Source organism: Lactuca saligna, chromosome 5 (assembly GCF_052625555.1).
Source record: "Lactuca saligna cultivar CGN05327 chromosome 5, ASM5262555v1, whole genome shotgun sequence".
NCBI lineage: Eukaryota > Viridiplantae > Streptophyta > Magnoliopsida > Asterales > Asteraceae > Lactuca > Lactuca saligna.
In genome coordinates, this window is record NC_136421.1 from 163,687,563 (window position 1) to 163,715,018 (window position 27,456).

The 27,456-nt window shown below is 35.1% G+C and overlaps 1 protein-coding gene across 1 annotated transcript; it reads right to left on the reverse strand.

Annotated features, from left to right (window-relative positions):
* Positions 1–8,894: 8,894 nt before the first annotated feature.
* Positions 8,895–10,109, reverse strand: LOC145045942 (zinc finger/BTB domain protein). Its single transcript, XM_078994229.1, has 3 exons — positions 9,823–10,109; positions 9,280–9,394; positions 8,895–9,135 (listed from the first exon to the last, which is right to left on the reverse strand). Exons 1-3 carry the CDS (start codon positions 10,048–10,050, stop codon positions 9,062–9,064), a joined length of 417 nt encoding a protein of 138 aa, XP_078850355.1. The 5' UTR covers positions 10,051–10,109; the 3' UTR covers positions 8,895–9,061.
* Positions 10,110–27,456: the final 17,347 nt, after the last annotated feature.

The window sequence follows — 27,456 nt, forward strand, 5'->3', positions numbered from 1 at the left end:
CAAGGATTGAAGAAATGGTTAAATCAAGAAGTCTATCATACTTCGTTCCAATAACAAGTCTTAAACTTAAGATTGTGACAATGAGTGAAAACTGAAAAGTATTAAAGGTTTATAACATTCATCAAATGTGGAAAGTTGTGATGTCTTGAATAAGACAAAGACCGACTAGGACCAATTTATGAAGTGTTTTGATAAAAACTACACTAACTCTTGAATATTTGTTTGTCAAGAATTGTTTATTGACAAAAGAATCTTATATGTCAAGGAGTCAGTGGGAGTCCTAATGGTCTCGAAAAGTTTCAAGAACAAATCAAATAAACCTTATCGATCATCACTAGCACACGAGTTGAGGTTTACAACCTATCGTGTTGACAACATTTTGATTCTGTGTTGTTCCAATTGAGTTAATTATGCACGTGAGTCCTATGAGTTCTCATCTTGAACGCATAAAAGGCAAGGCACCTTAATCAATGAAAGGTACATTGATAGGAAAAAGGTGAGCTGCTTAACTACTTGGAAGACGTGGTGGGCAGCTGCGCTACCATAAGGCAAGAAATCAAGATTAAAAAAGGCTCGGTCCATATGAGTTTGAATTTGTCGTAAACTTTGGTTTTAATAAATTCACATGGATAGGAACACATACACCGTTTAAATCTAAGTGTCATAAGATTTCCTCCTTCATGAAAATGATTGTGAGGAAATGCTTTCACTAAGAAAGATTTTAAGAAGATAGTGATTGTAAAATTGCATTCTCGAATTCAATTATGGTTACGGTATCCCTTTCCATGATTTGAATTGTGAGGTTTGGCAATTAGTCTTAATTGTTTAAGACACACATATGAACTATCTAAGGCAAAGGTGTATAAGCTTAAGAGGCCTTGATAAAAGATTATCAAAGCATTAAGTATTAGAAACATGGACTTAAGAAATTCAATAGGTATTGTTTTCTAAAAGTTAAGATGTTTATGAATACATGTCGAAGCTAGTGGGAGCATAAGTGTTATGTTTTATAGTAATCATCATGATAGTGGGAGCATAAAAATTATGATTGTATGATTATTATGGAAAGTATTGCAAGTTGGCAATATTAATTATAGAAAAACAAGAGTTATACCTTGCAAAGTCGTAAGGGTTGTAAAGTTGTTTTGCTATAATTAAGGGAGAGAATATTATGCTTCATTTCAAATCTAAAGGATTAGGTTGTGAAACGTTAATAGATTTAGTCAAAGGTACATAGTGTTTTCTTAAAATTTCGATTATGATTACGACATTCCTCTTCACAATTCGAATTTTGAGAACATAGCAAATAAAACATTGTGCATCGTGTCCCATACGCTTCGGGTATAGGATCGATTGCAAATGCTTTAATGTTTGACCATTCTTAAATTTTCCAAATGTCTAGCGCATTTAGAGGGAAAAGGGACTAGAATTGGTTTTGACTAAAATAATTAAACAACTATCAAAGAACAATCCAAAGTTCGATGAGGATTGGTTGCTTGTGAGTAGTTGGAAGCATGGTATTGGATGGACCATATTGACATTATTATGAATAGATAAGATTCTATTAAGAATAAGTTGTCATATGGAAAATATGGAAGTGTGTCCATATTGGGAAGTAAATATTGAAAATCTATGACTAGATTAGAAACTTTTATGCAAAAGGATGTTCAAAGGAATGTACTTTGAGTGAGAGACATCATATCTAAGGAATTGTGTTGTAACAATCTCCGTTAGAGGACTTTGTAATATCATTGGCAATAGTCTTTGTGACTTTGGTGCAGTGACATCACAAAAGGATCGTTGCATAAAGTGTTAAGATCTAGCATATTCTATAAGTAGCGAGAATTTGATATTCTTACACTTATGAAAATGGATTTGGAGTTGTGAAATGAGAATGATTGGAAATGTATTCAATTTGGTCTATTTCACAAAGTAATAACCATAGGTAAATATTGTGTGCATGCTAGGAGCATGGGACAAGTGTAATAATTCAAGTAAGAAGTTGATTACCCGAAACGATAAATAATGAGTAATCGATATGGTGATAAATAAAAGGAGTTTTATTTATACTCAAAGGGTTGAGGCCATATGGGATTAGTATTATTCTTGTGTTTCATATTTGCATGTTTTGACTTCCAGAATAATTGAGTTTATTAAGAATAATCGAATTATTCAAACGGGCCACAGTCGTTCATATGTTGGAAGTAGATATGAATAAAGACTGTCGTGAATTAGTGTGTGGATTGTCTAGAAGAGTATTAGACATAAGCAAATTTTTGGTGCAACATTCATGAGTGCTTATGAATATGATTTGAGCATTGGATTAAACCCACGCTCACTTTGGATCACTCCATGAATTGTATTACGAGTGATTGGTGAGACGATAACATCTTATATTCTTGAAACTGAGATGTGTGAGTTGTATCTTGCGAATCTGTTGCACATTGATAATATGTAAACGCACTAGTAACTTGGTGTTATAAAACATATTGTTGTGTGTGATTCGGTGAGTGAGTGCAAGCAAGCATTGTATCAAAGTTTATCCGTTCCTTTTATTCAAAGAATAAAAGCGATATCTTTTGGGCCCCTCGATGGTTTAGTGATGACAAACGTAAATGCTCGGCCGGGCTAGGGCTAATTTGATTCATTCAATTAGTCAGTCATCATAAATCGGAAATCGAGAAATAGTACAAAGAGAATGATTAGAAATCATGTCATATGATATCTAGAATGGAGGAATATATGATCCCTTATCTAAGGACACGCGTATCTGATAGGATCAGAGTTGACAGCGGCTTTGGAAAGCTACGATTGCAGATCAGGATCTGAAGTCATACGCATAATAGTTATTAGACTTATCCAAGTGGGAGACTGTTGGATTAGTGTCTAAGTCCATAACTATTTTGGTATGTACTTGACCCGATGGTGCATGGTCCTTTTGGGTTGCCTTCACCAAAGCAACTTAATTGGAGAAATATATAGAGAGAGAGGTTATTATGATTTATTAATATGTTATATGAATAATATATTAAAGGAGAAATCATATTTGTTTAATTAATATTGGTCAATAATTAATTGGGAATTAATTGTGTGATCAAGTGTAATTAATTAAACTAGAGGGGCTGATTTGTAATTATGTGATAGTTACAAAATAAGGTAAGGATTATCTTATTATTAGGGTGAACGAATTTGAGGTGATAAGGCCTTAGAATTCGACTATGATAGGGATTCAAAGATTATCTTATGGGTTGCTTTATGGATAAGCATCTAGATAAGGATAATGACTGAAACCCTATCTGAACACATATATAAACACCCCTTGGCACATGAATTCGTGAATCTCTTCCCAAGGAGTCCTAAGGACGAATTCTAACCTCTCTCCTCTCTCTTTATACCTTCTCCATTTGCTCTTGGTATTTGTAAGCCATTAGAGGAGTGACACTTGTGACTCTAAGCATTCGAAAGTCAATTCAAGGAGGAATTGGGATTGTTATTACTACATAACAATCAAGGTAATATCTTAAACCTAATTATATGTTAATATTGATTTCCATATGCTAGAATTAGGGTTTATAGTCTTGGATTCAAAGCATGTACAATAGAGAAACCTAGATCCAAGCATTAGGGTTTGTATGAGCACATAGGATGTCTTGTGACCAAAACCCATCAATTTTTGGATTCAATGTGTTCATTAGGTATTTTTGAACTCTCTGTGTTCGCTTGGTGTTTGAACTCAATGTGTTCATTAGGTATTTTCGAACTCTATGTGTTCACTTGGTATTTTTGGACTCAATGTGTTCATTAGGTATTTTTGAACTCTATGTGTTCACTTGGTGTTTGAACTCAATGTGTTCATTAGGTATTTTCGAACTCTATGTGTTCACTTGGTATTTTTGGACTCAATGTGTTCATTAGGTATTTTTGAACTCCATGTGTTCACTTGGTGTTTGAACTCAATGTGTACATTAGGTATTTTCGAACTCTATGTGTTCACTTGGTATTTTTGGACTCAATGTGTTCATTAAGTATTTTTGAACTAGATGTGTTCACTTGGTGTTGTTGGACTGAGTGTGTTCACTAAGTGTTTTAGAACTAAGTATTCACCAGATGTTTTGAATGAATTGTTCACTAGGAGTGTTAAAACTAGGTGTTTGTTAAGTATGTTGAACTAAGTGTTTACCAGTCGTAATTTGTGGACCTTGGCAGTGGTGGACTTTGTGTCAATTCCTTAGGTCAATCCTTAGGAATAAATGGATAAAGGATAGTTGATTCTTAGGGTAAATCCTTAAGAAATAAAGGAGATAATGGGAATGAGTATTTTGTTTGATTGTTTGATAATTGAATATAATAAATGTATTATTGTAGGTTGAAAACCCTATATGCTCACCAGGCTCCTAAGCCTGACCCACTCAGTTTTCTTTGCATTACAGGTAATGGCACAAGAGTATAAGTTGATGGACTTCACGAGAGATTTTGGATTATAGATCAGTAGTTATAAATAACTGTTGTAAGGTCTATTTTATATTGTTTATGCTTTTGGTCTGTATCGGAACATGACATACCGATGTTTTATTATTTAATGAAAATACATTCTCTTTGAGAAACGTTTTGATAAATTTTATCATATTTTGTTTTGGGAACAAATTCCGTAACTATTTTTCTTTAAAAGATTACTCTGGTTTTAAAAACAAAGCATAAACAAATCGGTCTTTTATGGCCGTGAAATTGGGGATGTCACAGAAGCATCGAAGGTCGTCTGGTAAATCGGGATCTAGGCGCACTAGTTTGGTTGGAGTTAGAGTCGTCTGATGTGGCCAGAGAGCCGGCGTCTAGGTGGGCGGAGATGGAGGCTCGTCTGGGGTGTAGGTTATACCGACGTTGACTCGTTAAGTTATGAGTTAGGGCACGCTTTCATTGAGTTTAATTACAAATTACCTTGTTTGGTAAATAATTTTAAAACATACATATTCAGTAAATATTTTTGTAGAAAACACCCTTCATGTCAAAAACTCGTTTAAAATGAGTTCGACAGAGGGGTTTGGAAAAACAAGACTTATTACTTATTAGCTTATAATTTATTAGTTTATAAGTTAATAAGTGTAGGGTAACTTATGAAAAAATGACTTATTAGAAGTTCCCTACCGGAATAAATTATTTTCATCCAAACACTTTTTAACTTATAGTGGTGTGGAACCTAATAAGTTGCTTTAAAAAGCTTAGCCAAACACCCCCAGAATCAGATTGGCTCTTGTTTTAATTTTATTTAGAGAGTTGAATGAGGTCTTGTCATTTAATGGATAAAACTTTACCATTGTGAGATGCCACATGTAACAACGTGAATTTTCAAAACAATTTTTCATTTTTGCAAACATCAAAAACCAACATTTAATATTCCGAAATCATATGTGTAACAAATGTCATTGTAACAAAATACATCCCATGATCATAAAACAGTTCCTTCGTCAGTGTGTACAATCACGCCGACGCCTTCCCACGGTCCTCGCTAGTACCTGAAACACATAACACAACAACTATAAGCATAAATGCTTAGTGAATTCCCCAAAATACTACTTATGCACATACGCCTTTCCAGACCCTGACCTTCCGGTCCATGTGTATCAGGGGACTTCCGTCCCGACTCGGTAAACCTTCCGGTCCTACCTGCATCAACCTTACGGTCCACATCACAACGCCTTCCGGTCCATATCATATATGCCTTCCGGCCCATAACATAATGTCTTCCGGCCCATATCAAACATAGCATACATAGCACATACAAACGATTAACTTATCATATACATCACATACAACTCATAACATATTCGACCTTCCGGTCACACAATAAAAACCCTTCCGGGTACAATATAGTGAGAAAACTCACCTCGTGGAAAGTCTAGAATATCGCGTACTTGCTATCTCCAAATCCCAACGAAGACTCAACCTCGCCTAATCATAACGAATATTATTTTAATTAATATAGACTTCCACAACTAGACTTTACCCCTTATCATCATTCCTTAGAGGGTAAAAGACCATTTTACCCTTCCTTGACTCAAAGTCCACATGTTGACCAAAACCCTAAAAGTCAACAAAAGTCCACCTTACAGTACGCGGGGCGTACAGATTGATGTACACGGGGCGTACATCGCCAACCCACAAATCGGGGTCTCCACCCAGTATGCTGCGTGTACTGGGAGTTACGCCCAGCGTAACCTTCAGTGCAACACACTCTTCATTTCTGGTCTTAATCGGTTAAGCCATTACTTCAACTTCTAGATCTGACTTTATTTAAGCATCTTTACCTATAAAGTCGAAACCTTTAAGCCTTGGCATGGCTGTAAAGGCTCCTACACTCCTTAACATCTTTCTATTCCAACTCAAGGATCTAAATCTCATGCATGGTGAAACATTCACGTCCAAGATTACATTTTTATGAGTCTACAACTCAAATAGACCAGAAATATGATGGATCTAAGCTTATGGAGACCATTTGCTCATAAAGTCTCCACCTTTGGGACCAAAACCCTAGAAAATGGTACTTAAAGCATATCACAAGAACTATATGTCAAGATCCGAACTTTTTACCTTAGAATGAAGCTCCAACCTTTACAAAGCCCGGATATACCCTTGAACACCAACTTCTAGCCTTCCCAATGAACTCTTCTTCTTCTTTGCTACCTTGAAATGGCACCACCAAGCTTAGAACACTCACAAATGGACTTGGAATGAGTAAGCACTCTCTTAGGTTTTCTTTCTGAGGGATGGTGGCTGAGGAGTCAAGCCAACACATTCCTTTTATAGCCAACCAAAATAATTAGGGTTTTTAGGTCTGGACCGGTTACGCCCAGCGTACCCGAGGGTGAACGCGTTCAAATGAAGCGCGCGAGTACGCGCAGCGTACTCCTTGTACGCCCAGCGTACTCGCACAACATGCAAAACCCTAAATGGCAACAATTCAAAGATGAAGGGCTAAATAAAAGGGTACTTGGATTTCGGGTTGTTACACCACATTGACATTTAATGGATTTAGAGAGAGTTGAATGAGGTTGTAAGTCTATGTGTCATTTAATGGATAAAACTCTAGCAAGATGACACCTTGACATTTAATGGATTTGAAGTTGAATGATCATTGAACTCTTTAATGGAAAAAATGAAAGTTTTCAATTCTTAATTATTTACTATAAATCTCATTTTATAACATTTAATGGATTTAAAGTGGGACTTTTCCCCCACAAAAGCTAAGCCAAACACTCTCTTAGTCATAACAACACTCAACAAGGTCTGTTCAGGTCTATTTGCTCAAAAAACAAAGTGGGACAAACTCTTATTCCGTCCTCTGGTGTGGTTATAACACATAAATAATTCTAATTGAGTTGATTCCAGTGAAAACAGACAAAATTTCGTACAAATCTTGTCTTGGGTTGTTTTCCTGATTTGGCCCAAAATTTTCTCTATAACCCTCAAGCAAGATCACAAAAGTTTGTTGTCTTCGGAGTTTACAATTTTCGGTACAAATTTTCAGGTGCCTAGGGTTGTTGTGAATCTTCGTGATCATTAAGGACATGTCTAGACTATACTAAGGAGTAAGGAGTATCAGAAGTAATTTACATTTACATTAGCAACCACCGATTGAAGAAAATCGTTGATGTTAACTTCACAAATTCACATTTCATCAATTATGAAACACGCGTCATATACAACACCATATGCTTAGGAATAGATCAAAGAAAGTAATTATGACAAGGAGGAAGATAAGAGTGAAGAAAATAAAGCTTAACTTGTTTGCGTTTGAGGTGGCGATCGAAGATTTGGACTTTAGAGCTCTGAAGATTAGTGTCAGTATTCTCCGTTGTGCAAAATGTTCTTCTTCTTCTCAGAAAACTACATAGTAGTAGGCTGTAGGTTTCCATTCGGTCTTCTCATTTCTTCTCTTCTGGTTATGAAATTGGTGTCATCTTGGAATGTTTTGGAAATGAGCTAGCCTTCTTTTTCTCTTGAAACCCTAACCCGACAATCTCACTTTCTTCAAGATCGAGACTCAAATGGAGGGTGAGTGAGAGTGGTCTTAACTCTTAAATGGTCAAGGAGTTGTGTATTTGAGACAGGAAAGAAAGGAGGCATGGTCGCTGCGTCGTTTGCATGGTAGCAACATAAAACATGTGACCTGATTTTTAAAATTGGCGGATTTGGTCCTCAGTTTTTGGTCCGATGGCAACATTACCCTCCAAATATGGTTTCCAGATTGGCAAAATGGTCCTTGTACAAACCAATGATTTTATTTTTAATTTCTTTTATTTACTCAACTTTTATATTAGTCCTTGCTTTTCAAAAACTTCATAAATATATTACGAGTTGTAAATCGGGTCCAAAAGTTGTCTTCAAATTTTTTGTTATTAAAAAAATAGTGAATTGGATAGAATAAAAAAACTAGTTTATTCTCTATTTCTATATCATCTTCAACAAATTTCAATTCACACACGTCTTTTGGAAATTGGAATCATCAAAAGTTGAAGTAGCAAGAACCCTTAGCTAAACCAGTTTTCCTATTGCAAATATTGAAATGTAAAACAAGTCAATAGCAAAGTAGTTCTGCGTTCAAAACTTTTATCATATGACCCTTTTTGGCGACAAATTTTCAATTGCAGAAGACAAAGCCTCATATCATGAGCTGCAGTTTTTGGTGTATACGACTTTGTAAACTTGTGACCTGTGCAAGGTTAGCTAACAATAATTAAACAAATGAAAATATTTACGTTCAGATCTTCAAAAGTGCTTTACAATACAACAAACTAACTTGCTTAATATTAGACTCAATTCAAGTTTCACATCAAACTCTTGTAAAAAAATCCACACAATTTGTAAAACTTGTTGTAAAAAAAGGTACAATTTATCAATTCATCAATAACAAATTCATTTACTTGGCTTTAGAATCATCAAACATAATAAAATAAACTTGTCATGTAAAATGTTAACAAGATGTCTAACTGTTGTAACTCATCAACATCATTTCAACACAAAAAAAAAATTAAAAAAAAAATATATCTCAAATAACACAGCTTCATCAACGGACATTGCGGACTTTGTCTTCTTGTCCTATTCCAAGAGCCTTCTGAGCATTTGCAATACCTTGAGGATCTACCAATAATACAACACTCAACATGATGAATGCTAGAACCCATAAACAAATCAATGAAAGAAAAAAATGTTGCTGTTTCTTGCATTTAACCTTTCCTTTTATAGTAGTTAAAATATCATGGTAAATATAATGCTTGTACTTACCATAGAACTGTGTGAAGATGCGTGTGAAGAAACTCAAGTTGCGAGAAACATTGTATTGCATTGAATAAGGTAGTGGTTTCACAAGAGTATCAATGCTGAAGACCCGTTGCAAGAACTGTAAAATGTTGAGTGTTGACATGGTATTAATTTTTGCAAAATTACTTCTTTAATCAAAGGATTAAGAAAATTTCAATCCAAGAAAGTAAGTCAAAATTCCATCCTACCACAACCACAACCACAACCACTTTCGGTTAAAGAAATTCAAACCCTTAATCCTCAGATTCATAATTGTCTATTTCTTTTAGCAAATTAACGCTGAAAATGTGTATACCATGACAATAATAAAACATTTACAACACTAAAAATCACATTATCTCTTAATAGCGATTTAACAAATCATATATTGGTCTTTTGTTGAGATAAGGGAAGATGTAAAACCTAATTCAACTAACACACAAGGAAACTAATCAAGTGTATGCTGCTGGAATTGGAGATACATCTAGAAAAAGGCAAGTAATTGAAGAAATGAGGAGGTGGTTTTACCTGAAAATTGCGTTGGAAGCTGTAACGGAGTTCAGGGTCGATTTCGAGAGAATCGTCTTCATCGGCAGCAACATCTTTGGGCTTCCTCTTGCCGGGAACGTGCATAGTAGGGGTGCTTCCTGGCTGGGCGGTGACTTTGAGCTTCGCGTCTTTGAATTTATCTTGTTGATCGTCTCCTCCGGCGCGCCATGGCGCCGATGCTAACAATTCTTTCTTTGGCTTCCCCATCTTCTTCAAAACCCTCGCCTAAACCAATAACTGTGTTTGGATAACAATAAAGAGATTTGGTGGTAGCAAAAGCAAAATTCCAAGGTTTATTTCCACAATTTACATAAAACGCCCTCTAGTTTTAACAATCTGTTAAAAATGACTAGGGACAAGTATCATAGGATATGAAAATTAATTTGGGTCATTTTTATTAGAGTAAATTACACAAATGGTCCCTATGGTTTGGGATAATTTACGTATTTGATCCCTAACTTATTTTTTAACTCGGAAGGTCCCTACTATTTGCTTTTGTTACGCGCTTGGTCCTTACTGTTTGTTTTTATTACGCGTTTGGTCCCTATCTTACCTAAAAATACTATTATTTAAATAGAAAAAATTAGCCGGGGAGGTAAGATATGGTGAATGGGGTGGGGTTGGGAATGCGTTTATTTAAATAAATTAAAAAAATCAAAAGCAAAATAGTCTTTTTAGGTAAGACAGAGACCAAGAGCGTAACAAAAACAAACAGTAGGGACCTTCCGAGTTAAAAAAATAAGTTAGGGACCAAACGCATAAATTACATTAAACCATAGGGACCATTCGTGTAATTTACTCTTTTTATTATTTATCATGAGTGAAGAAAGTTTTATGGTAAACCAGCCATCATCTCAATGGATTAACATAATTACCCTATAGAAACACAACAACCACGATTCTACTTGCTAATCTATATCTTTTTCTTTAGACAAAACTGCATAAATAATCATTATGATTAGCTGAAAATTGTCGCTTTCGTCCAAAAATGTTTGGACTAGCACCAGAGGTCCAAACTTTTCATTTTTTTTGCAAGTTTGGTCCGATTTGCTTTGAACTTTTTTTATAAAGATAATTTTGCCTTTACTTTTTGTTTTTTTTTTAGTTTTTTATTTATTTAAATATTTTTCTGATTGAAAGAAAAAATTTTAAAAATTAAAAAAGCCAAATCTCTCTCTCTCTCTCAAGAAAATATCTTATGTAGGTATACTTCCAATCTCGTTTTCATTTAGGTTTTTCTAAATCATAACTCAATGAAAATCATTTGTGAGCTCTTTTTTCAAGGGTAACTTAAGAATTATATTCCAAAATTCGAATAAAAACTAAAATCGTGTGTGGTTGTGTTTATGGAAATCAATTTAAGAGTGTATGTGCATGTTCTAAATTTCTGGAAAATCGATTATTGGGTGTTCATCCCTCATCTTCATCTGGAAATCGATTCTGATCTAGAGATGATTTCAGAGATGCAGAAGGCACTGAGTGCTTCTTTGTGAAGGCTTGCTCGTAGATATTCGAGAAAGAGACGATTGTATAGGGGTGTACAAGAACCTTTCGCAAGAGGTGTCTCAAATGGGTCTCGTGTCCAAATCACAGGAATGTTCATAGAGAATCGGGTTGGAGGAAATGGGTCTCGTGTTTTTTACTGGAATCTATCTAGGGGCGATGTCTTTTTCTAGTTAAAGAGATGAGGATGTGATCTGCTTGATCTTCCGGTTGGATTTTTGTGGGTTTTCTTGTTTCTTGCTTGATCGATCGATTGAGGCTTTTTGAAGTGGATGTTTATGTATTCTTCTGTTTCTTAATCATTTGATCTTGGATTTTAGACCTATGAATTGGGTCTTCATGAGTGCTTCTTTTTTTTATTATTCCATTTGGGATTTACGATTTCAGTAATCAATGATGATTTCTTCCCCTGTTCTTGAGCATCGTTCAAGCTTTAAGTTATTTTTTTTTTGGGTTTTACGGGTATTCTTGTTCAAACTTTAGTGACACCTACAAATCAGAAACAGAGAGATTGGGCTAGGAGTGACAAGGATTGACTGATGATCAAATTCGTAATTATATCAATGTGTATTGTGGCTTTTCTGAAGTGTATTGGTTTAATTTGAGAATGGTGGAGACAAGAGGATCAAGATTTGGAGCGGGTGGCCAGGATAGGCTACGATTGACTGATGATCAGATTCGTGAGATCATCTTCACTAAGGTGGCTGTTGTTGTCTGAAGGTCAATGCTGGAGATGTTATGATCGAGCTCTTTGATGATCATTACGCTGCTCTTTCTGAGGCTATTGTTGTTGTAGCTACCATGGCTGTTTTTGCGATGGGGATTCGAGGGGAGAGATCCTTCCAGTATCTGGACTTCGGTAATATGAAGCCCCCATAGTTTGATGGGGTCAGGGAACTGATTGTGGCGATGAAATGTTTGTCTACATAAGGGTTGTTTCTACACATGATCATACCCTACTGACCAGAAGGTCAAGTGTGCCCTGAAACTTCTTCAGTCAGGTGCGAAGGATTGATGGAGATTAGTAATTGGGTCTTACACTCCTGAGCATAATGTTTTTGTTACTTGGGAGCAGTTCTCGAAGATGTTTCGCATGAGATACGTCCCATTGGTGGAGAAGGAGAGGTTAGCTCAAGAGTATCCAGATTTGAGGCAGAGAACTGAGACGGTGATGGAGATCACTAAGAGGTTTACTAAGAGGACTCTTTTTTGCCCTGAGTTTTTTTTTTGCTTCTGAGCAAGCTCAAATGATTCAGTACTTGAGCATGCTCAAGATAGATATTCGAAAGTTTGTATCCACCCATTGCTATGCTACCCTCGCTGAGCTTCAAGAGGCTGCGAGGAGGCAGTAGATTGAGATAGAGCTCCAGTCGAAGGAGCTGAGGCAGGCTGCTGTTCGGTCACAGCCTGCAGCGAAGCGGTTCAAGCCCACTTATTTGAGATATGGGGGACAGAGGGGCCACACTTGTGGCAAGTGAATCAAGGTTCATGATGGTGTTTTCTGATCTTCATCTGGACGTCACAAATGTGACAAGGAGGGGCATTATGCTAATAATTTTCATCAGCAGGCCCTAGTACCGAGTACTCGAATTTGTAATCACTATGAGCAGATTGGCCATGTGAAGGCCAACTGTCCCTTACTTGTTGTGAGGGCGGCGCAAGCTCCAATACTGGCTACATTAAGGATCACTGATGGATGCCAGGGTAGGGCGGAGCCTCTGAGGGCCCGAGGTCATGCTTTCCAGCTCACTACAGAGGAGGCAAGGGCGGCGCTGGACGTCTTTACTATGAGTTATTTTCTTGCTCTTATGCTTTTTGACTCGGGTGCGATTTGGTCCTTTATATTTCAGTCTTTCAGTGTGGATTATGATATGACTCTTGGTGAGTTGGAGAGTCTGTTTTGGGTTTCTATCACCAACGAACATAAGGTTTCTACATCGAGCATTTATCGGGATTGTGTCTTGGAGATTTTTGGAGTGCCTTATCCAATTGATTTGATTCCTATTCCCATGAGGGATGTGTGCATGATAGTTAGTATGGATTTGTTGATTAGGCACAATGCGATGATTAACTATGAGGGACAGCGAGTGGTAGTTTGAACCCCAAGTGGGGGAGAACTAGTTATTTATGAAGAGGTACCAGGGTTGGGTCAGCCTTTTGTTATGCTACCAGGGCTCCACAGTATATTCAACATGGTTATATGGGTAATCTTGCATATGTGGTTGATACTAGAGTGGGAGTGCAGGCTTCAGCGTAAGATGTGCCAGTTGTTAGAGAGTTTGTTGATGTGTTCCCGGAGGAGTTACCCGGCTTGCCTCCTGAGAGGCAGGTTAAGTTTAAGTTTGATTTGGTTCTAGGTGCAGCTCTGATTGCCAAGGCATCGTACCGATTAGCACCACCAGAGATGTAGGTGTTGTCCTCTCAACTTTAGGAGCTATTGGGCAAGCATTTTATCATACCGAACAGTTCGCCGTAAGGAGCATCAATATTGTTTGTAAAGAAGAAGGATGATTCACACTAGATGTGCATTGATTACTAGGAGTTCAACAAGTTAACGGTGAAGAACAATTATCCACTTCTATTGATTGATGACCTCTTTGATAAGTTGCAGGGTGCATCTTGGTTCTCTAAGATCGATTTGAGGTCAGGGTATCATCATATGAGGGTTAGGGAGAAGGACGTGGAGACAACCGCGTTCAGGACATGTTATGGTCACTACGAGTTCGTGGTGATGCCATTTGGGCTCACCAATGCACCTGTGGCAATTATGGATATGATGAATTGGGTATGAAGGCCGATGCTCGATCGATCGTTCATTATTTTCATTGATGATATCTTGGTGTATTCTGAGACCAAGGAGCAACATGAGGAGCACCTTCGAGAGCTTCTGGGAGTTTTGAGGTGAGAAAGGTAGTATGTCAAGTTCTCAACTGTGAGTTTTGGTTACGAGAGGTCCATTTCTTGAGGCATCTCGTTAACTAGGATGGGATTTTGTTCGACCTGACCAATAAGTAGATATTCATTTAGAACAGTAGAATGTGCTTCAAAACTGTTCAGACAGTGAATAAAAGGAATTCTAAGAGATTGTGTACTCAAATAGACTTAAAGTTCAGTAAAGTGAAATACAACATAAACCTAATAATCAAGAAAGGACTTAAATGATTAGTGATGTTTCTATTGTCAAAGAAATTGGACACTGAAAGAGGAACCACTCCTCTTATCTCATCGAGCTAAGGAAGTCTGAATTAACCAAGACTTCAAATATCTATATGATAGAACTATTTATTTTTCCACCATTCACTTGAGTATGTTATACTTCAGGTGACACTAATAATTGATATTATGTGCTAATGATTGGAAGAAATAACCAACTGATTACAAACGAATGGTATTTCATGCTGAAGATATAACAAGATCTGTTATAGTTTGTATTTGAGCAATAGATGTTTTGTACCTATTTTAATAGGGACATGTAACAGTTGTAATTTATGAATAGATTTAGATTTACTTACCGTTTAATGGATGTTCATATTCATGTTCCGAAGCGAAGTATTATGTGTTAAAGAATATTTTCTCATAATGTCATTTATGAAGTAAATCTATAAACTTTCATTAAAATGATAGTTCTAATGATAACAACTAAATAATCAAATGATATTTTATTATGACTTATCGATTTCATAATCATCATGACCATATAAATAAGAAACATATATACAAGCTTCAAAAGGGTGAAAATTTTGAAGGCGAATGAGTTTGATTCAGTTGATATATGGGAACTCTATTTATATGGGAAGATGATTTGCAAGTATCTTTATCTATAAGTAGTTAAAGAACAAAATGCTTGAAAAAGAATTATACATGAGTAATGTATGTAATCTTTTCAATCCATAAATAGATTTGGTGATAGATACTTAGTCAATTTCACTGACGAATTTTATTCGTTATTACTGAAACTTTTGATTTGCTCAAATTGTTTCATAATGAAGATTGAAATGCAACTTAATGTGACCATCATTAAACTTTCGTTGTGATCAAGAAAATGAGCTTTGTAAACCAAGTCTTCTTTGAACATCTTAATAGTTATGTCATCGATTCATAACTCATTCCCTCAAAAACACTCACTCTTCATTCTTATGGGTCTTATGACACTAGATCACATGGTCACTTGGATCTATCTAATAATGATAGAGGTTGCCTTCGAATTCTCTTGTGGGATAAAGTCACTTGACCACTGGTTGAATGTTGATAGTACAATTTTTTGAAGATGATAAAACATAGACCTTTTCATCTATTATATGATGTTTTAAAGAACTATTCCTTTATAATATTTTTGGAGTTATGCTCACTGCAACAATATATATTGAATATATGTATTTCCAACCAAAAAAGTAGATTAAATACTTTCATTAGACTAATGATGTAATGGTTTATCCTTATCTAAAAGGTATAGAGTTGTATAGCTCATGTTAGACAATAAGTTCAACCACTCTATCATCTACTAATTGCATTTATTTAAGTTATCCTAAATAATTGTTTAGGATAAAGCTTCTACTAATCCCACTGATTGTCATTCCAAAAGATAAGTAATTAGAAAGTTCTTTTACTATGGGAGCCATATGGAATTGTAAGAGCTAAAGAACCATAATAGAAATGCATCATAGTTTGGAACTAGTAACTTTTTCGACTGTTGTTGAACCTGTTCAATAATTGATTAGACATTGATAGAAAACGTAGAGATGCATTCATGTATGATTAAGCTAACATTTCAAAGTCAAAATATTATTTCTTATAAGATAATTACATAGTGTGACTTAATTATAAATCAAGATGAATTTTGTGTTTTGTATAAAGCTAGTGGGAGCACAGTAACATTCCTACTCTTATATGTAGTTTACTTACTAATTCTTGGAATAAAGATCTATATAGATATTTCATGGAAACTTAAAGGATTAAGTAAATTTTCATTAATTATTAAGGATCTTAAAGAGATTAAGATAAAAGAATTTGAGAGAGTTATCTTGTCAAATACCAGATAACATGATTTTGAGCATTCCTCGAAATCCTAGTACAATGTTTTGAACTAGATAATATGATTGTATTCCATATGTTGTTACAATTGGATTAATCATATATGACATGATTATGCATGAAGACCAGATAAGTCTTATTCTTAAAGCATCTCAAACAATACCGATATAATCTAAGAATAAGTCATGGTGTGACTTAAAGGAACATTCTAGAGTACTTGCAAGAACTAAAGAAATATTCCTAATCTGCAAAGTATTTGAAAGAAAGTTATGTTTAAGCTATTACAATTTACACATATGTTGAACTTCCAAATAGATTGATATGACTCTCAATCACAATCGGGTGTGTCCTCATTATGAATGAAGAGAAAGTTGCATGGATAGTGGTTCCATGTAGATTTTAATTATAGTTACACATCAAAGTTAGAGTACCTTGTTGTCCGGGGAACCACATACTAATATGCTTAATGTATAGTTCATTATGACTATGAGTAATCCCATTACACAAGTATCGATATCTAAGTCATGTTTAAGCATCTAATACATTCTGAATAGTTTTTCTCTATATATGAGTTATATATATAACTTAAAATGTTTGTATTCATAAATTTTATACAAAACAAGTTTGTAAAATCTACTTAATAAAGCTCTTTCATTAGCTAAAGCATGAAAGTCAAGTTGGTGCTATAGGGCCTTGTTGTAATGCCCGCGTTTCCTACTAGATTTTTCATAGTTTGTAATTGATGGGTTTTATACAAACAATCCTATGTGTGCATGCAACCTTAGAATTGGATCTATGTTTCACTATTAGTTACACAACATTATGAACACATAATAAAACCCTAATGAGTCATACTATTTTCAAAATTCACCAAGAAGATTAGAATACATACCTTTTGTTGTTATATAGTAATAACAACTCAAATCCTCCTTGTAATGGCTTTAGAAAGCTTAGAGTCACAAGTGTCACTCCTCTAATGGCTCACAAACACCAAGAGAAAGAGGATGAAGAATGATAAAAGAGGAGGCACCCAAAAACGTGTGGAAACCCTAAGGAGACTCTTGGCCACATTTTTGGTGCTCTAGGGATCCTTAAATAGTGAGGCTATTAGGGTTATCTAACAAGGAAACCCTAATTTGACTGCTTAGGCCCTAAGAAACCCAAGGAATCCCTTCTTAGATGCCTTGGATGATTTCTAATGGGTTTCCCCATAGAATTCGTCCACCCCTCTAATATGGAGTCCATTAGCCCAATATTCAACTATCATACAATTGACAATCCTAGTCCCTTAAGTTTAATTAATGTCTTTTAGCCACAAAATTAATTCTTAATTAATTATTGACTAATATTAATTAACCAATATGATTTCTCCTTTAATATATTATTCTCATAATATATTAATAAATCATAATTAATCCTCTCTCTCCATAATTCATCCTATCAAGTTGTTTTGGTGAAAGCAACCCAAAAGGACCATGCACCATCGGGTCAAGGACATACCAAAATAGTTATGAACTTAGACACTAATCCAACAGTCTCCCACTTGGATAAGTCTAATAACTATTATGCATATGACTTCAGATCCTGATCCGCAATCATAGCTTTCAAAAGCCGCTGTCAACTCTGATCTTATCAGATACGCGTCCTTAGATAAGAGATCATATATTCCTTCATTATAGATATCGTATAGAATGAGACATGTATTTAAATCATTCTCTCTGTCTATGTGTTGTTTCCCGATTTCCAATTTATGACGACAGACAACAAACTACAATTGAACACATCAAATTTGTCCCGGCTTGGCCAAGCGCTTAGGTGTCATCACTACATCATCGAGGGGGCCCACATATATCGCTTTCATCCCACTTTGGATAAAAGGAACGGATAAACTTTGTTTCAATGCTTGCTTGGACTCACTCACCGAATCACACACAAAAATATCTTTTATGACACCAAGTTAATTGTGCGTTTACATATTATCAATGTGTAACCGACTCGTAAGATATAACTCACATATCTCAGTTTCAAGAATATAAGATATTATCATCTCACCAATCACTCATGATAAAATCCATGAAGTGATCCAAATGAGCGTGGGTTTAATCCAATGCTCAAAATCATATTCATAAGCACTCATGAACGTTGCAGCAAACCCTTGCTATGTCTAATACACTTTAGACAATCTACGAACCAATTCATGATAGTCTTCATTCATACTTACTTCCAACATATGAACGACTATGGTCTGTTCGAATAATTTGATTGTTCTGAACCAATTTAATTATTCAGGAAGTCAAAACATGCAAAGTGAAACACAAGAATAATACTAATCCCATATGGCCGCAAACTTTGGGTATAAATAAAACATTTTACTTGTTCACCTATGGTCCTTACTTTGTGAAATAGATCAAATGAACACATTTCCAATCATACTCATTTCACAACTCCCAATACCTATCACAAGTGTAAGAATATCAAATTCTTGTTACTTATGCTAGATTCTAACATTTTATGCAATGATTCTTTCGCAAAGTCATAGCTCAAAATCATCAAGACTTGGCAAATCTCTATAAGAAACAATTCTATAGATATAATGTCTCAAAGTACATTTCTTTGAACATCCTTTCTTGCTCTCAATATCCAACTCCCAATATGGAAACATTTCCATATTTGCCATATGACAACTCATTCTTAATAGAATCTTATCTATTCATAATAATGTCAATATGGTCCATCCAATACCATACTTCCAACTACTCACAAGCGACCAATCCTCAGCGAGCTTTGGATCATCCATTGATAGTTGTTTAATTATCTTAGTCAAAACCGATTCTTATCCTTTTCCCTCTAAGTGCGCTAGACATTTGGAAAATTTTAGAATGGTCAAATATTATAGCACTTGCAATCGATCCTATACCCGAAGCGTATGGGACACGATGCATAATGTCTTACATAAAGATACGATACTTTATCAATCTTCTGCCATAATATTTAATGTGTCACGTTCTCACAATTCGAACTATGAAGAGGGATGCCATAATCATAATCGAAACTTTGAGAACGCACTATGTATCTTTGACTAAATTTATTAACATTCCACAACCTAAGCCTTTAGATTAGAAATGAAGCATAATATTCTCTCCCTTAATTATAGCAAAACAACTTTTCAACCCTTGCGACTTTGCAAAGTATAACTCTTGTTTTCTATAATTAATATTGCTAACGTGCAATACTTGCCATAATAATCATACAAGCACAACTTTTATGCTCCCACTATCATGATGATTATTATCATATAAGAATTACTCTTATGCTCCCACTAGCTTTGATATGTATTCAGAAAACAACTTAACTTCCAGAAAAACAATACCTATTGAATTTCTTAAGTTCATATTTCTAATACCTCATGCTTTGATAATCCTTTATCTAAGCTTATACACCTTTGCCTTAGATATATCATATGCGTCTTTAAACAATTTATACTAATTTCCAAATCTCACAATTCGAATCATGGAAAGGGATACCGTAACCATAATCTAATTTAAGAATGCAATTTTCACAATCACTATCTTCTTAAAATCTCTCTTAGTGAAAGCATTTCCTCACAATCATTTTCATGAAGGAGGGAATCTTATGAAACTTAGATTTTAATGGTGTATGTGTTCCTATCCAGGCGAATTTGTCAAAACCAATGTTTGTGACAAATCCAAACTCATATGGACCGAACTCTTAATCTTGATTTCTTGCCTTATGGTAACACGAGTGCCCACCATGTCTTCCAAGCAGTTAAGCAGCGCACCCTTTCCTATCAATGTAATTTTCATTGATCAAGGTCCTTTCCTTTTATGCATTCAAATGAGAACTCATAGAACTCACATGCATAATTAACTCAATTGAAATGGAACAAAAACACGATAGGTTATAAACCTCAAGTCGTGTGCTAGTGATGATCGATAAGGTTTATTCTTGATTTGTTCTTGAAACCTTTCATTAAGACTTCCACTGACTCCTTGACATATAAGATTCTCTTGTCAATAAACATTTCTCGACAAACAAATGTTCAAGAGTTAGTGTAGCTTTTATCAAGACAAAACACTTCACAAAATTGGTCCTAGTTGGTCTTTGTCTTATCCAAGACATCACAACTTTCCAATTTCAAATGTGCAAGAATAAGAAAGCCTTTTCCAAACTTCACATTTGATGAATGTTATAAACCTTCTTAAGACTTGTCACTCAATGTCACAATCTTAACTCTAAGACTTGTTATTGGAACGAAGTATGATTGACTTCGTGATTTAACCATTTCTTCAATTCTTGATTCCTCTTCTCAGACATACAATTGTACTAAGACTCACTTAGAGAATCAATTGAGATATGATTCTTAATCATTGAGCCCTATCATAAAACATAATAAAAGGTACTCTCCATTCTTCTTAGAATAGAGAAACTTTTATCTTTCTTCCTACTTGATTCTTCTTAATCATTCTACTATTGATTTAAACTCTTTCAATCAATTTAGTATCACACTTAATCTTATAAGTATAATCATATTTACTAAACCTATAGTAAATCATGACGAATATCTTTGTCACTCTTATGGTGGACTTTATCAACACACAACTCTGTGTACTCGATCTCCCAGTCCTTCACTTGACACTTTCTTAACGAATTAGTCTATTTTCCAAATATGAAATTTCTCATTCATCATGCAACCAAGTTGCATGATTCCAAGTTTCTGTCCAATTGAAACTTGGGTGATGAGAAACTCTCCCTATTTGGTAAATTCTCGACATTTCCGTATAATTAAGAATCAAATCCATTATTGCTAATAATAGAAACATTCAAAAAACATCAATTTTTCATACACGCCATCGCAAGGATAAATAAATAATATAAAATCAAAATTTTATTTTATTGCGGAAAAATTTGTCCTTACAATGCAATTCATTGAAAAACTATGCTAATACATATTTCTTAGTACTCTTATTCTAACTCTAAGTAGTAGCTCAAGAATCTAATCTTCAAGTAATGCGATCGAAATCCATTTCTTCACGATTAGATTCTGCTCACTTCTTCCCTTAAGCTTCCTTTATTCTCTTCGATTCTACAAAACATCAAATGTAATCTTATCACATCATGTGTTAAGAATCTAGAATAGAAACTTAAAAGAGTTAGTTAATGAATTTTACCTAAATTAGAGCCATATGTTTTGACTCTCCCATCTCTTAGATCTCTTAGGTAAATAGGGCAACTTCGTCTCCAATGCCCCTTCTCTTGGCAATAAAAGCAAATGGATTCCTTTGGAATGGCACATGGAACTATCTCAGAATCTACCTTTTCTGGATCTTCAATGTCACCATTTTTAATATCCATTGAAGTTTGGGAGTTTGATTTACCAGACAAATTTGCTTGACCAGCTCGCCAAATCATTTCTGATTCAGCATCTATAAGCAAATAGGTCAAATCAATGAGGGTCACGTCATGATCCATCATATAGTACTCTCTTGCGAACTCACTATATGATTCAGGAAGCGACTGAAGAACCCAGCCAACAGCCAACTTACCTGAAATCTCGACACCCAACAATGTGTGACTTCATCTCTAAGACGTGTACACACGCAGGTTTCCCATGTTTACTTGCCAAAAGGGCTTAAGTGAGCTTGAACTTTTCAAGCCTTCGAACGTGTGGGTTAGGAAGAATAATTATAGGAGGTGGAGGAAGTGAAGCATGATCTCTTAATCCTCGATCGAATCATGGAATATCATTTTCATGTGGAAAGCTTATTCCACGGGATTTGGGAATACCATAGTTGTCGTACTTTGACATCTACAAAATGGGAGAAACTAAATTCAAGTTAGTTGATTGATTGAGTCCTTAATAAATCACCCAAATGAGATATTAAGGCTAGGACCCACCACAATACGCTACAACCTAGAAAAGGGATGCCGTAATCTAGTTGCAAAATATTTGAAGGTAGGTAAATGACGATTTACCAATTTCCACCATGAAAAACGAAAAAGAAATTTAAGTTTTAAATCTATGAAAACTCCTAGATCCTTTGAGATTCATTGAACTTTTCAATGGCATGTTTAAATCTCGATATGCCCCTCTAGTTTGTGACTGGGATACCGAGGATCACAAAGCGGGTGTGAATAACCATGCAAACTTACATGGTGCCCCCACATGTTACAGTCACCTATTCGATGTGCCGGTTAACCACACACGTTCCACCGAACTATGACAAACATCGATTCACCCTTTGCTACCTTTGCTTAGAAGCATTTAGTGTGCCAGTTAACCACACACGCTCCACTAACGTCTTCGCAAGGACACGAAGTGTAATTTCATGGGATTGCATCAATTTCACTTTTGTCTAAAGTAACTAAGATTGGGAATTTTGTAAAACTTTTAGTTACTTTATACTTCATTATACTTTTAATGGAAAGGGTTTGCCCTATCCTACCCGTTCGGCTAACGACCCTCCACCAATCAAGGAAGCGGTGGGTAAGAGTGGATACCCATTAAACGTCCATTTTATAGGCCATAACCTTATACCCCCTTATAGATCGGCTTCGTGAATGAGGCCTACTAATGGTAACACTAGCATTTTAGTTATACATATATAATATTAAACTTTTAATGTTATACATAGTATAAGGGTGTATTTTACACTTTTAAAATACTAGGTGGTTTAAATTATACTTTTAATTGACCAAAATCATTATGGATTTATTAACTCTCCTTTAATTATACACTTAATTAATTTAATAAAACCATAAGGGTTTAATTTGAACTTTTCAAAATTAGGGTTTTAGAATTTAGACTTTCAAAATTAACTTTTAATCAACAATTTAAATTCCAAAACTTGAGGGCAAGTTTTGAAACTTTTCAAAACAATTAGGTTTTAATCTCACTTAAAATTTTTGAATTTAAGACATTTAAATTAAAATTTTAAATATTAAAACTCTTGATTTAATAATTATCTTGAATTAGACTATGAATTTTAATTATTAAATCATAAGGGATTATCTAAACCATGAGGATAATTACCATTTATACATTTAAGATATCCTAATCCCTTAAACATCTACATAGATTTCGAAAATAAGGGATGAGATATCCCAAAATCTTTAATTACTATATTTAACTATTAAAGGATAATTACAAGACATGGGATAATCCAAATCCCTAAAATTTAGGATCTAACCTTGGGGAAGGAGGTAATTTCGAAATCGAAGGGTTGGATAATCCTAGATTTCAAAATCTTGGAGGCTAAGGAAAAGGTTTGGGAAACCCTAGCAAAAATCTCCAACTAGGGTTTTGCAACCCTAATTGCAAAAATTACCTAGCATTTAGGGTTTATTAGCCATAAACCCTAATATGTCAAGTTCATAGATTTGAATAAAAGCTAATTGAAAACAAAAACCATTGGCTCTGATACCACTAATAGGTTTTATACAAACAATCCTATGTGTGCATGCAACCTTAGAATTGGATCTATGTTTCACTATTAGTTATACAACATTATGAACACATAATAAAACCCTAATGAGTCATACTATTTTCAAAATTCACCAAGAAGATTAGAATACATACCTTTTGTTGTTATATTGTAATAACAACTCAAATCCTCCTTGTAATGGCTTTAGAAAGCTTAGAGTCACAAGTGTCACTCCTCTAATGGCTCACAACCACCAAGAGCAAGAGGATGAAGAATGATAAAATAGGAGGCACCCAAAAACGTATGGAAACCCTAAGGAGACTCTTGGCCACGTTTTTGGTGCTCTAGGGATCCTTAAATAGTGAGGCTATTAGGGTTATCTAACAAGGAAACCGTAATTTGACTGCTTAGGCCCTAAGCAACCCAAGGACTCCCTTATTAGATGCCTTGGATGATTTCTAATGGGTTTCCCCATAGAATTCGTCCACCTCTCTAATATGGAGTGCATTAGCCCAATATTCAACTATCATACAATTGACAGTTCTAGTCCCTTAAGTTTAATTAATGTCTTTTAGCCACAAAATTAATTCTTAATTAATTATTGACTAATATTAATTAACCAATATGATTTCTCCTTTAATATATTATTCTCATAATATATTAATAAATCATAATTAATCCTCTCTCTCTCCATAATTCATCATATCAAGTTGCTTTGGTGAAGGCAACCCAAAAGGACCATGCACCATCGGGTCAAGTACATACCAAAATAGTTATGAACTTAGACACTAATCCAACAGTAATTACCTTGATCAACTATTGTAATCTTTTTATGAATGAATAAGAAAGGACTATACATATAATTATGTGCTTATATGATATTTTATGCAAATTATACAAGTATTTAATAATAAAATAATCTTAGCATAGTTGTAGTATACATAATAAGGATTCTAGAGATATAAGGAATGTCTGAATTCGACATAGAACGAAGAAGTTATGGTATGTTGAAATTTCATGTTTAATCTGATACGACTACGGATGTCGCAAAATAGTGAATCATAGATAGATCGCTTTATTAGCCTAAGTGGTCTTGTAGTGACTTAAGAACATGGTTTACCATGCAGAATTAAAGATTGCACAATGAACATGGTGATTTGGGTGTTCAAGAGATGTATTGAATATGTATGGTGTTACAAAAAGGGACATAGATCTACACCTACATAAATAACACGCACTCAACTTTTACACCTTTCAAGCACATCTCTACAAGTGGACTAAACCCACCTTATATAGAGGTGTTTACATGTCTCTCTCTCACTTTCTATCTCACGAGTCAAAAGGATAATGCACCACATGCAAGTGGGTTTTACAAAAGTCAACACATTACAAAGTCATACATGGAAAACATTGCACCCCAATATTCTCCCCCTCAAAGTTAGAAATGAATGACCCACTTCAATTCTTCCAAAATCGAGCAACTACGCAATCCGAGCCTCAAGGGTGACACATGTCAAAATGAACTTCAAACTTCAATTCTTCCATGATTCTTCAATTTGGGCTCTAGGATGTGAGACCATACAAACCGAGCATCAATGAATGATCACGAGCTTCTCAAACTCCAAATTGATCACCCAAAAGTTGAGCATATAAATAAACCCTGAAAATCTTCAATAAAACCAAACCCATTTCAAAACGAAATCACTTCCAAACTTCCAATTGCATCATTTCGTGTAGTTCAAAAATTCAAGGTCACTTCAGTCTTCAGATCTGCGTAATATGAAAAATTCAAGTTCGAATTTCCATATAAGTTTCTCCCCCTTTTTATAATCGAAATTTGATTATAAAACCTTCAAGGAAAGAGAACGTGCTCTATTCAGAATTTTTCGTGTCAAAACTCCCCCTTAACATGTGGCATAAACTTTGTGCTTCAATCTGGAAAATCAAAAAAATCTTCAATTTTTAGCTTCGTTCACGGACCGCCTTTGACAAAATTTCTCAAAAATGGGTAGAAATTATCAATTTCAAAATTCTGTAGTGACCCGGTGCGCCCAAAACAGTCAAAAATGCAAAACTCTCCCCCTTTTCTGAAGCTGGGTAGAAAGTATCAATTTGCATTAACTACAGGGGCATGAAATGCATTTTTTTTCAAATTCTCAGCAAAAACAGTTCTTTTACGAAATTGAGTACGTGCTGCCAAACTATCAAAATTTATGGGTCCAAATTTGAAAATTCTTCTTTTTCATTCCCAACATACGAAAAATTGTCCCAACATTCGAAGATGGATACAATGTGTCACACTTTCGAAGATATAAGGTCTAATTTTGAAAATTTTGCACCATACTACAAAACATACGAAATTTTGTAAAAGATGTCCAACTTTTGTAAGTGCAGGGATCATTTTCGTAAATTCTTAGTTTCTTCCCAGTTCATACGAATCCACAACACCCTTTGTACGAAGTCCTCAGCACCATTTTAAGGAATTTTTTCACTCTCCCCTTCGTTAGATTCAATCAGAACACCAAACTAACGAAACATTTTCACAGCCATTTTAACGAAAACGAATCAATATCCAACCACTAAATCAAGATCCAAATAAAAAGAACTTTCGTTCGTTCAACAGCAACTCATCATCAAGAAATCTGAACATTCGTGCTTTAGCCCAAAATCGATTCCATAACTCAGTCCAAATCACGATTCCAAACATTCGACTGTAAAATCAACGACCATACAGGAACTCTTTGTACATCAACCCAATCGAATAAATCACCAATAGCGAACCATTCGATTGTTAACCTAAGCACCTCGATTCCAAATCTTCGTACATCAACACAGTTCCTCCCAAATCAAACGCTTCGATCGAACGACTCCAAAAACGAATTCTCAAGTCTCAAACATATTTTGTCGTCAATCAGCCATCATTCGGTTTCAAAACCATCATCGATATCATACATCTTTTCGTCACTGAACAACCCTTCCTAGTTCATTTCCAAACCAACAAATCCAAGTCCAAGTTCTTTTCGTTCCCAAACCATCGATGCGAACATCGATCGATTCCAACTATCGATCAACAATCAAAATTGACTTAGACGCACTGGACATCGATACCAAAACATCCAATTTCAAAGCGTCAAGTGTCGATTCTGATACACAATTCGAGCCATATTTCCAATTTGATTCGATTCCAATTACTCAAAACATATTTCGATTCCAGTTACACTTGTTTCGAAGTAATCGACCTCAAAACGTTCAGTAACAACCTTCAATTTTGAATCAATCCATCCATTCGCTTTTCCCATCCATTTCGAAATCTAACAAACATGAATTAGACCTCAAAGATGTTGACAGTCGATCCAGACAACTAAGAACATCATCAACCGACTTTGACCTCAAAAACACTAATCACACCCAATTTTTGAAATAAAATCACAAATTGGACTTGATTTCAACATCCAAAGTTCAAATACAACTTGTATCATCCAACTTCTTTCACCAATTCATTGATTTATCCCAAGAGAATCGACTTTGACTTTTCCTGGTCTTGACTTTTCGAAGTCAAGAATCAACAAACTTCAAATTAATGATTCAAATAGCAAATTTTGGATCAAAAACTTGATAAACCATCAATTCTTCACTT

Coding starts and splice junctions, on each gene's coding strand:
- LOC145045942 (XM_078994229.1), bottom strand. CDS start 10,050: ATGGGGAAGCCAAAGAAAGAATTGTTAGCATCGGCGCCATGGCGCGCC. Junction 9,395..9,822: donor GCTTCCAACGCAATTTTCAG/GTAAAACCACCT, acceptor AACATTTTACAG/TTCTTGCAACGGGTCTTCAG. Junction 9,136..9,279: donor CATCTTCACACAGTTCTATG/GTAAGTACAAGC, acceptor TATTATTGGTAG/ATCCTCAAGGTATTGCAAAT.